Genomic DNA, 12,032 nt, shown 5'->3' with positions numbered 1-12,032 from the left:
ACTTCTGAGGCGCGCGTTACAGGTTTGGTATATATAACTTTAGCAAACTTACCCTTAGCTCGAAGTTCTAGCTATGCTTGTTTCAATGCGAAGTTCAAGCTGCGCTTGGTTTCATTCATTTAAGAAGTTATGTTGGAAATGTGTACTTAACAATATATGTGTATAACGCGAGTAAAGCATATTTCCGAAGTTTTTTCTTTGAATTAAGATTGCGACGTTTAAACTTTGGAGTTTTAAAAATCTTTTTTCATTTTCTTGTAGAGCTTGACGAGATGAATAAAAATAAATAAATCTTTTAAAAAAATTTCCATATTTTATATGTCAAATTAGTTCAAAATTTTAAAAAATAATTTCAATATTTGTCAAATTAGTTCAAAACACAAGTTAGTTAGAATCATTTTTTTTATTTCTAAACTTATGGCTAAAATATAACTGTTTTTTCAAAAAAAAAATTTATCGCCTAGTTATACACAATATTCACTTATAATGATGAAAATTAGTTATTCAGTTTAAAAAAAAAAATTGATTAGAGAGCTGCAAAAAAGTGTTTTAACAAACCCCATAAATATATATATATATATATATATATATATATATATATATATATATATATGTTTTATGCAAAATGAAAATGTTAGTAAATAAAATCTATATGGGTACACCTATAAGTTACTCTTTTCTTTCCGCTATATACTCGCCTATTATAAATTTCATCTTTATAAAGTAAAGAATAAAACGCTATGGTATTGAATTATTTTTTCGTAAGTTATGCTAATTACTTTTCTAATTTTTGATTCAAGTAATGATTCTGATGATTCCGCGGTTGAGCTAAAAAATTAAAAGGGAAAATATTTGAAAAATCTTCTCAAGTTGTATAAATGTTACGGACGAAGTTTGTTAAGTTTCATAGATAAATATGAAATTAAAATTAAAATAATACAAGTAGGACAAATACAAAAGCAATGAAAAAAATAGTCTTTTGGTAATCGCAAAAAACAACAACAAACAAACAAAAAACTATTTCCTATTTTCCAATGGGGAATAGTTATTAGTCAAATATATAAATATTATAATAACTATATATAAATATAGTTTAGGTACAATGAGTTTTATAGTTCCGTAAATTCAACTTTGCTTTTAAAAATCTGCAAAATTTTAATTTACAAACATAATTGCGCTTATCTATATTGATTTAAAAAGAGAATGTTTTAATAAAAGCCATTTTGTTTAAAGATAAAGTAGCCATTTCGTTTTAGAGCAATATTGATGACGTCTTTTAGTTCAGATAACGCAATTGTTCTTTACAATTACAATTACAAGTGCCTTGGTCTATGCTTACAAGAAAGTTCAGACATAATCCAAAAGGTTAGACCATAAACATAATATTTTAAATTGCACCTTCATTTATATTTCAAACTTAATTTTCTCATGTTGTCAATTAGAGAGATTCTTTTCTGATACTAATCAGAAAAAAATCTCTATTTAATAATTTTGGTTGTAGAAATTAGAATCTCTATTTTTTAATTTGGTTGTAGACATTTGTCTACAATCTTCCGAAATCTCAAACGTTACGACTTTAACCAATCTGCTAGAGAGTCCATATCTGGATCAAATTATTGTTGATCAAAGTGCTCTTGATCATCAAATAGAAGATTAAATACAGTTATCTCTGTCCTGAACATATTAATAAATTCACTTTCAGAATTTTTTTCTCGTGAACTTTCATCAACATTGTCAAATATACAATTAAATGTGACATTACTGATACTCGCGTTCTTTTTTATATTAAGATACTTCTCAGTTCTTATAGGTTTGCCAGCTACTATCTAAAGCTTAAAGTTTATGCTTTATATTTTTCTTTATATCTTATTTCATTGTGTAAGACATTAAATGATCTAACCAACGTCATATACTAGTTGTGATAATACGTCATATACTGGTTGTAAAAATACGTCATATACTGGTTGTGATAATACGTCATATACTGGTTGTGATAATTAGTTTTAATACTTGCGTACTCTATATCACTATGTTTGCAGAAACCTTTTTTGATACTTCCAATACAGCAGGGTCTTTGATATGAATTCTTGGTTTCAGCTTATGCTTATCAAGCAAATAGTATTTTAATATAACATAGTATAAACATTAAAATAAAATACTATATAATAAGTCGTTATTACAATCTCAGTTTATGCCTGACTGAAAACTGACTGAAAACTAAAATTATTTTTTAGTGATTTTCGGAACAGATAAATAAATGATACGTGAAGAAAAAACTCTGTACCCTGTTATGAGTTTATTATAGAGCATATACAGTACGAAAAAATACACAAATACTTTGAATGAATTTAAAAACAAATACATTGTTGATAAAATAACTTTATAATAAATTTTAAAATTACAAATTCGGTGTCGCTAAAGCAACTTATAAGTTATTTGAATTCCTTTATTTGGAATTAGCATGATTTTGTCAGCGTAATATGTACAAACAAAAGCTTTAGTTGCTATAATTTTTTGCTTAAAGTTTTTATATTTAAAGAAATTTTTCTCTTTTTTTATATAATTTTCAAAACTTTTTTATTACCCTTTATTGTGAATCTAAAGAACACCATTTTTGAGTCTTTAGATCAATTCTGCTTTACAGAGTTAACTTAATTTTAATTAAAACATTTAGAAAAAGTACCTTAATCTACTATAGATCTTAGCTCTAACCTGTTCTAGTACATTATTTGACTATCATTGTCAAAACCCAACATTTCTATCAATTTTCACAAGAAATATTAGAGTTTTGCCGGGGAAAGAGCTTAAAATTAAATTTTTTTGACCAATAGACGATAAGAGCAATTTATAACTTAATTTGCGCACTTCTGATTTTATTTTCAAAAATTAATTTTTAAACAAGGTTTAGAGTATTTTTCGCATTCATTATTTAGATAGTTTTAAAAAAGTTTTAGTTTTTTTTTAAGTTTTAGTTTATTGCCACAAATCGTTCATGTTAATACACAAATTTTTTAGAAAGCTCAGGTTATCCAGTTTTGTAAACTTGAAATAAAATGTAAATTACAGTTGGTAATTTATCTGAATTAAAGTTAATAAAACAGTAACATCTATTGTAGATGGAATTTGCTGATAAACTATAGCCAACAACGTGGTTTTTTTTTTAAAACATTGTTTTCAAATTTTGGCAAACGATGAAAAACTAATATAAAAACTTTGGCAACAAGGTTTAAAACCTCTTTCAAAGTTTTCAATGAACAATTTATTTAAAAAACTACTTATTTAAAAAGACCAAACTCGATGATGTTAGGTAATTTAAACTCGATGATGTTAGGTAATTTAAACTATATAATAGATAGTTATTTTAATGACGCAAAATATTTTGTCACAGTATTAAACTTTATTTTAACTTAAATTGTACGTGCGGTATTTAAAATTTAAATCTCAGATTTAGTTAATAGAGTGGCAAACAGTTTTTACAATATACATAATAACAATTTATTTAGCTATGTCAAAATCGGGTTTGGAAATACTTGAAATTATTACTTTAGTTATTATTGCAATCTTTGGAATTTCAGGAAACTTACTGATTATTTTTTTATTTGCGTTTGGCGGTAGTGCTGTCAAAGTATTCAGAAACTACTTCATTGTGAGTTTGACTTTTGCTGACCTTATGATTGCAGGAATATTAGTGCCGTTTTGGACTGTAGGTCGAATGAGTAAGTTTTTAATGTTGAATAAAATATGTAAAAATGTATATCATTATTTGTTACGAAATTCAAAGATTATCCTTTTTTTTATATATTTGTAATTTTTACATAAACTGTTGAGAGACGTTTTAGCCAGGGCCGTTCCTTGGTGAGACTTGTTGTCCATGGCAGGAACTCATTTTCAAGCCCCTAGATAAACAATTTTTTTTTACTGGAGTATTACATTTAGAATCCCAAAAAATTACCTTAAACGACTCCAATGAAGATTAAAGATTCAATTAACGACTCCAATTAACTTAAAGCCTTGATAATTAGTTAGCATTATTAAACTATACCAATAAAAGAACTTAGATGATCGTCAAATACGTTTTTTTATTTTGTCTAAACCGCGAAATTCTTACCTTGCTATATTCACGGCCTACTTTGTAAACGGCCGAATATGTATCATAAATATGCCAAAAAATATAGGTTCAGTTTTTCAGTATGATAATTTTTGATAATTCGGGTTTTAACTTAAAACCTGAAAAATTATCATACTAAAAAACTGAACCGTTTTAAACTTTAAATTTAGGTTTAAAATGAGTTTATATTGTAAAATTCCATCTTTCCAAACATTTTTTAGGTTTTAGGTCTATTAGTTGTTCCTTATTTAAAATTTTTTTTTATATAAGGAACAACTTATAGGGTCATTTCGGATAAAGCGAGCCAATAAAACTAAAATCAGTGTGTATTAATAACTATGTGAGATATCTTAATACTTCTTGTACTAGAAAACTCTATAACAGATACCTAAACTATGATATAATGTAAAGTGAGCCACACTAATATAAAGTGAGCCAAGTAAACTATATATGATACATAGGAAAGGCTCGCTTTATATTAACAAATTTATAAAGTGAGCCACCATTATTGGTAAAGCGAGCCAATAGCTTATATGATTATTTTAAAGTGAGCCATTTAGCTTTTATTTCAGACAAAAATTTACAAAATTGGAAGTAATATTACAAATAATATTTACTATATTATGCTTGCCAAGTTGGTGTAAACAAGCTAAAAAATTCCTTTTTTTCCAGTTTACGGCCAGCATTCTTTCGTGTAAACAATCTCATGCCCTCATTCCACTTTCTCTTAAATGAACCAAAAGGCACACGATCCAGTGGTTGCAGCCAATGAGTAGTATGGCTTGGTAATGCAAATACATGAATATTGTTTGCTTTCATTAGGTTTAAAAATTCAAGGTTAAACACATGTGAATAGTGATTGTCCATAATTAAAAGATGAGGTCGACCGTTTAATAGTCCTAATCGTTGTAAACTGTTGACAAATAACTGTCCAAATTCCACAAACAAGTCTTTATTTATCCAGCCACTATCACTTGCTTTTACAATAGCACCAAAAGGAGCACCATCATTCCAGCCTTTGCCAACAGTTTTGCCTTTATGAATGATCATAGGTGGTATAATATCGCCAAATGCATTTAATGCTGCCAAGACAGTAGATGTCTCCCCTCTTTCTAATGCAGCAAGATTATAAGCAGGTTCACCAACAATTTCCACAGCTTCTTCTGCCTTGTGAATATTCATCACACATGTCTCGTCCACATTCCAAATGTGCCTAGGACTGTCTTTTATATCCAGTCTTTGCACTAAGTCTTCATACAAATCAAACCATTTCATAACCTGAGTTTTGTTCATACCCATTGCTCTTGCTGCAGACAGATTCTCTGCCTTTTTTGTGCTTATATCAGGAAATCTGTTCAAAAATCCCTGAAACCAGTAATAACCGGCAATTTTTTTTGATTCTGAAAATCCTTTTATTCCTTTAGCATCAGAATAAGCATATGCAATTTCTCGAATATCTTTGCGCGACAAAGGAAACCCTGCTCGTGCCATTTTTCTTACAGTCTCTGCTAATTCTTCTTCACTTTGTTGTGAAAGAATTGTGGGTCTCCCAGAAGCACTTTCCACTTTGCTCACTTTTCCTGACAATCTCCTCCTCAAAGTTTCATATGGCACATTCCACGCTCTCGCTATCAGCCGTATTGACAACCGTTCAGTTGAAGGTTTTTCTTCTTGTTTTCTGTATTCTTCCATAGCACCATCCATATTTCCTTTTTGCCATAAATTTAGTTTTGTGACTGCATGACTTTGAGGCCTCGGCAGTTTTTTTGAACTTCGATGTTGTCCTCGAATTGCCGGTACCTGCTCGGACAATTTTTGTTTTCCTTGAGATTTTTGGCTTCTTCAGGCCGTAATCGGTTGATAACGTACCATTCTGTAAAAATATCATAAAAAATTCCAATAAATTAACTATTCATGTGGGTCAAAAAGCAAAAAAATTTATAATATTTTTTACATTTATTTATTATTGCAATTTTTGGAAAAGTGAGCTAATGGCTCGGTTTACCTGAATGCCCTTGGCTCGGTTTATCTAACAGTTATGCAAAACCGAGCCAGGTTGAAAATTCGATTAAAAAACTTTATCATCGCTCAAATACATATCAACACTGTATTTTTTGAAATAGTTTCTCATATTACTAATATTACAATCATATTTACTATAAATAGTGTCAAATATGAAATACTCACTTTTCTTAATTGAAGCTAAACAAAATATAAGGTCTTAAAGCGAATAAACGTTTTGTTACTACTCGAATGATTATAATTATACCACCGCGAAAATAATTGCTTAGCAACTGTTTTTAAAATATTTATTAGACTTTAAAATGAATAACTAATATTAAATAAATTGTTATAAATCGAAAGCATAATTTGATTTCGTAAAATTGCAATATTTAGGCGACCGGCTCGCTTTATCCGAAACGACCCTATAAAAAAGTTTTGTTGTAGAATTTTTAAAATTGAATTTTGCATTTCTGCCGAAATAATTTTTTTCTCTTAGTAAAACATAACATTTTAAACAGAAAATGAGCTTTAGGAGAATAACTGTTTTATCCCCTGTTTTGTGATGGCGTTTTCGAGCAAAAATCAATAAAATGTATATATATATATATATATATATATATATATATATATATATATATATATATATATATATATATATATATATATATATATATATATATATATATATATATATATATATATAAATATATATATATATATATATATATATATATATATGTATATATATATATATATATTTTTTTTTTAATAACCAGTCTATTGGTACAAATTATACTAATAATAATAGCTGTAATCATTGAACTAAAATAATAGGAAAATAAACTTTTGATTAAAAATCAAATTATTTCCTAAGTTCTTAAACAAACGTACCCTATCATACATTTCTCCTAGGACCATTGATATTTCAAGTGATGAAAAATACGAGTTACTATGGAGATCTATTTTATTTAATAGTTGAAAATTGCACATAGCCATTTCCCTCCTTTGGTCGGATGTCTTAAAATTAGGTTTTATAAAGATTAAGCAAAATCATCAATTTAAAATAGTCTTGGATTTTCATAAAATTTTCTAGCATTTCTTCAAATAATTTCATAATAAAAATCTGAGACGTTGAGACCATAATTCGAAGCGCTTCAAAAGTTATTGCTGTTTTAAGTTTTATTAAATGTCGACTTTTTATCATTGAAAAGTCATTCTTCAAAGTTTTTCATGGTTTTATTTTTTATTTTTAAATACTTTGCCTTTTAAATGTTATTACAATAAGAAGATAAATTTTACAATTTTTTACATTGGCAACAACAGGACCTCTAGAAGATCATTAGGACCTGATCATGGACTCCTTTGTCTGTAATACAATGTCTGTAGCAAAGTAAATAAAACACTTTTATGTATAAAATTTAATAAATTCTAAACAATTTTGTTAAAGGAAACAATATACAAAAAATGATTAAAAGTAAATGAAGGTTTAATGAAGTTTAAGTAGAACAAAGAGTACAAAACTTAAGAGTTTAGAACTTACTTGAAATTTGAATTACTCAAACTCCAAGAAAGTGAAGAATTAAAGAAAAATTTAATGAAGTTTAATAGAAAAGCCTAAGTTTGGTAAGACTATTTTATTCCAAAGATAAAGACCTCGTAAGAAACAAAAAGTTTTTTTGTTTCAATTTTCGATTTACGAGGTCATTTTTGGTCTATCCTAAACTTTTTGTAAATAAAGGGGCAATAAGATTTTTATTAATACCAAGTTTAAATTTAGTTTTAGGTTTCAAACAATAAAGATTTTGTAATACAACTGCTGACAAATTTTCTCTACATTTTAACATAAAGCATAGAATAATAAAGACATTTCGTTGATATACATTTAAAACATTGATTTCTTTAAAACGTTTGAATGTAGCACTTATATGCAGTTTTAAAAGTTGATTTTAACGAGAGAAAGTGCTGAATTTTTACAAGTGAAAGTAACATTAGTTTAAATGTTTTTAATTTTTATATTATTAATGTTATATTTTTTTAAAACATCATATTTTTTTTATTGGTCAAAAAGTTCAAAATCATATTTTAAAAAGTTTTAAAACATTAGTTTAAAAACTATTTTTCAAAACATAACATGCTTTGAAAAGCATAAAACTTGGGTTAACTTTGACAACCAAAAGATCAACGTGCCAACGAGCTATTATAGTTTAGCTTTTCGAACATGGTTTATCAACCTTATTACTCCCAATTTAACAAAAGACTTCAACAGGTGGTTGTATCTAAATGTAGATGTCCTTCATTCAAAACGCCATTGACACTCACAAAAAAAAAAAAAAAACTGTTATTAGAGTCGCGACTCTTTAGTTAGCGAATTTAAAACAATATGTTGATAGTTAAATACCGTAGTGTGCTTGCTAAAACATTACTATAAATCTATATATAATCAACTCGCTACCTTATCTAATAGTTACCAAAAGAGCTGTGGTGTGTAAAGCTTTTTAGCTAGCGCTACTATTAGTATTATATCATATTACATCATAACAAAAAATTTGTAATCAATATAGCGTAGCTATCAACCGTGATGATATTTACAAACGAATATTTCAATTCACTTTCTCAATAATATATTTACATCAGGACTTATTCAAGACATATTTTATTTGACCAGCAAAATTACTTAAACCACGGGCATTAACAGGTGCATTAATAAAACACTTAAACACATATTAATAACAGTAACTGTATAACAATCATAATCTAAGTCTTTTTTTTTGCACTTATGCATAGGTACTATCTACAACTGTACCTATGCATAGGTACTATCTACTATCTACAACTGTACTATCTACAACTGTACTAAAAATGGCTAAGTGTCGTACCACCAACTCATATCAAAATTATTGTAAATCATTAATTTAATCTGTTTTATCAGTTTCGTTGGAATGGAAAACTCACAAACCAATTAAACCAAGCCAATAGCATTCACTGGCAGCTTAACAAAACCATATAAAAAGTATGCTATTAACCAAGTTAACATTATGGTTTATGGACCGAATTATGGTTAAGTTGTTGATCTCAAAAATACTTCCTGATAAGCTCAGAAAAGGAAAAAAACCTGTTTTTGTTAGAAAGTTACATCAATGTATATTAACTGTTTACTTAAAAATAATGCTGATGAATTAAAGAATAAAGTATACCACCCAGTAATACAAAAAATGATCAGGATGCAAGAGGCATTTTATGTGTGGTAAATAACGTAAAACAGATCTTCAACGAAATTAGTAATGCTGCTTAGCATGAAATTACTTTTATGATGAATATTGTAAAAAAAAAAAAAAGAGTTTTGATTTAGGCTCTTGAAGACGAGATTGATTTAGGCTCTTTTATTGTATGATGAAAAAGTTTGATTTTTTATCCACTATTTTCTTTCGATCTTAAAATTTAATAACTATTTTTATTTTTGGGTGTTATTCTGTTAACTTAAACATTATTTTGCCTAAACATTATTCTATACTTGCTAGGTGAATGGCATTTTCCTTATAAGATATAATAACTATGAGCCACAAAAAGAAAAAAAACACTTTTGTTGATGTCTTGGCAACAACAAAAGTGTTGTTGCCAATAGGTACACTTATGCATATGCCAACCCTTGCAATACCTGTATTCAAGCATAGGATATAGAGAAAAACTTTGGAGAGACCTTTTTCTTTGGAGGTTCAAAAGATTCAAAAATGTCACTGGTTAAAAACGAAAAATTAAAATCAGTCATCAATGGCAAGATGAAGAGAATTTGTTTAACCGATTTAATTAACGTTATAATCATACAACGATAGCATAATGATTTCATGGGAATACTTTAAAAACTTAAAGAAGTTGAAACTATTGAAAACTTAACAGAATAATTAACAGAAGAGTTATTTGTAAATGATACCAAAAATTTAGTTGACGAGATTTTAACCAATGTTGAGACATTAAAAATGTTAACAATGAACATTTGTAAAATTTTTAAAATGACAGACAAAATTTTATGAAATTTTAAACCGCCAAAAGTCAATAACTTTTGAACCACTTTAAATTATGGTATATATCTTACAGAAAACAACTTTTAAAAGTTTTATATTTGTCAAAAATGTTCGTTTCGGCAACACTTTAAAAATAAGATTTAAGAATCTATTTTCAAAAAAATAATTCTTTTTTTTCTCTTAAGAAAAGCTAGCTTTACTTAAGAGAAAAATATTTGTTAAAATGTTTGTTAAAATATTCGGCTTGACCTGAGAGAATTCAAATCATTTTGTGTCACGTAGTTTCATAGTGAAGGGCATAAAAAAAGTTAACAATTCCTATCTATACAAAATTAGATACCAACTTACTCCAAATATATATAAAAAAAAGGACCTTTTTGTTTTTTTATATATTTTTTTAATGCATTGCAAAAAACTCTAAGCAGCTTTGTCCATACTTTTAAGAAAGTAACCTAAAGAATAAATTATATATTTTTGTTGTTGTTGCTGTTTTTTATATTTAACTATATATTTTTTCATGTATTTGCAAAAGCGTTTTGTAATTTATTTATCCTTATTTATTTTTAGATTTTTATTCTATTTCTGAAAACATATGGAGCATCTTTGCAGCTTATGATATACTTTGTGGCTCTGCATCAATACTTAATTTAACAGCTATAAGTTTAGAACGGTTGTATGCTATCAGGTATCCTTTTCTTCACTTAACCTTGACTCAATTTTCTTACAGATTGGCAATTGCTGTAACATGGTTTATTGGATTCATGTTATCGGGCGCTAAAATAATAGTTGCTTTTGGTTATAAAAGTAGAATAAAGCAGTTCTCGTTGTCCGTATTTATTTTGGCATATATGGTTCCAATATTAGTTATTGCGATGTCTTATTCTGTCATCTTTTATTACGCAACTTCTCGAGCAACTGACTACTGTCGTGCTAATAGATTTAAACGCGAGCTAAAAGCGGTAAAAACAATAGCAATAATAGTTGGACTCTTTATTCTGTGTTGGACACCTTTTTTTGTACTAAATATGATACATGACTATTGTAAAAATTGCGACTTAAGAAAGAACTTCATTGGTTGGATTTATGCATCAAAAGTATTGCACTATAGCAACAGCATGATGAACTTTTTTGTCTACGGATACAGAAGCCCAGATTTCCGTCGGTTGTTTCGTGATCTTCTAATTAAAAAACTTAAACTGAACCGATAAATATGTTATCTTGTTTTAAAGGTAATTAAAGCTGCATTGCAAAAAACATTGTTGAAAGTTTATGTTGTTATCAATCAACGCAAGAGTATTTTCGACCAATACTGAAATTGAAAAAAAATTCGGAGTTACTTTCTGTATGTAGCATATTAGTAAATTAAAAATGTAAAATTTATCATATACATAAATGTATTATATAACTGTAAAAATATAAGTGTAAAATGTATTATATATGTAAATGTATTATAAATATTTCATAACATTGTATCATATTTTTGCGAAATTTAAACAGTTGTATCATATTTTTGCGAAATTTTAGTAACAGATAAATAATATACATATTCAGGGGTAAAAGCAGGGTTTGTAGATATTTGATATGATGGTGTTTGAGCTAACATGGAACTTCAAACAGTTGCATGTTTATACTCATGTCAAGTAATCTTTTTTTTTTAAAAATTGAAATGATTTGAGCCTGTGAAAAAAAACCCATTAAAAAATTGACCATAACTGTCCCAAGCAAGAGAGCAACAAGTTAGAAAAATATTTTTTTTCTTTTATTAACTTAACTTATATATATTGATAAATTTTAAATTTCATACAATAATCTCTTTGCTTTCAAAAATTATGACCTTATGAAGTTTGTAAATTTGGGTTCAAACTTTCTATGGTAATACTGTTTTGAACAATGAAATATTA

General features: G+C 27.4%; 1 protein-coding gene across 1 annotated transcript; it reads left to right on the top strand.

Moving 5' to 3' along the window:
• Positions 1-3,505: 3,505 nt before the first annotated feature.
• Positions 3,506-11,427, top strand: LOC105844459 (probable G-protein coupled receptor No9). The gene is made up of 2 exons (XM_065815822.1): positions 3,506-3,716; positions 10,699-11,427. The coding sequence occupies exons 1-2, from the start codon at positions 3,506-3,508 to the stop codon at positions 11,337-11,339; spliced, it is 852 nt and encodes a 283-aa protein (XP_065671894.1). The 3' UTR covers positions 11,340-11,427.
• Positions 11,428-12,032: the final 605 nt, after the last annotated feature.

This window comes from Hydra vulgaris, chromosome 13, assembly GCF_038396675.1.
Source record: "Hydra vulgaris chromosome 13, alternate assembly HydraT2T_AEP".
In the NCBI taxonomy this organism is placed as follows: domain Eukaryota; kingdom Metazoa; phylum Cnidaria; class Hydrozoa; order Anthoathecata; family Hydridae; genus Hydra; species Hydra vulgaris.
Note: the sequence above shows the minus strand (reverse complement) of the source record. Positions and strands in the feature narration are given on the sequence as shown.

Coding starts and splice junctions, on each gene's coding strand:
- LOC105844459 (XM_065815822.1), top strand. CDS start 3,506: ATGTCAAAATCGGGTTTGGAAATACTTGAAATTATTACTTTAGTTATT. Junction 3,717..10,698: donor TTGGACTGTAGGTCGAATGA/GTAAGTTTTTAA, acceptor ATTTATTTTTAG/ATTTTTATTCTATTTCTGAA.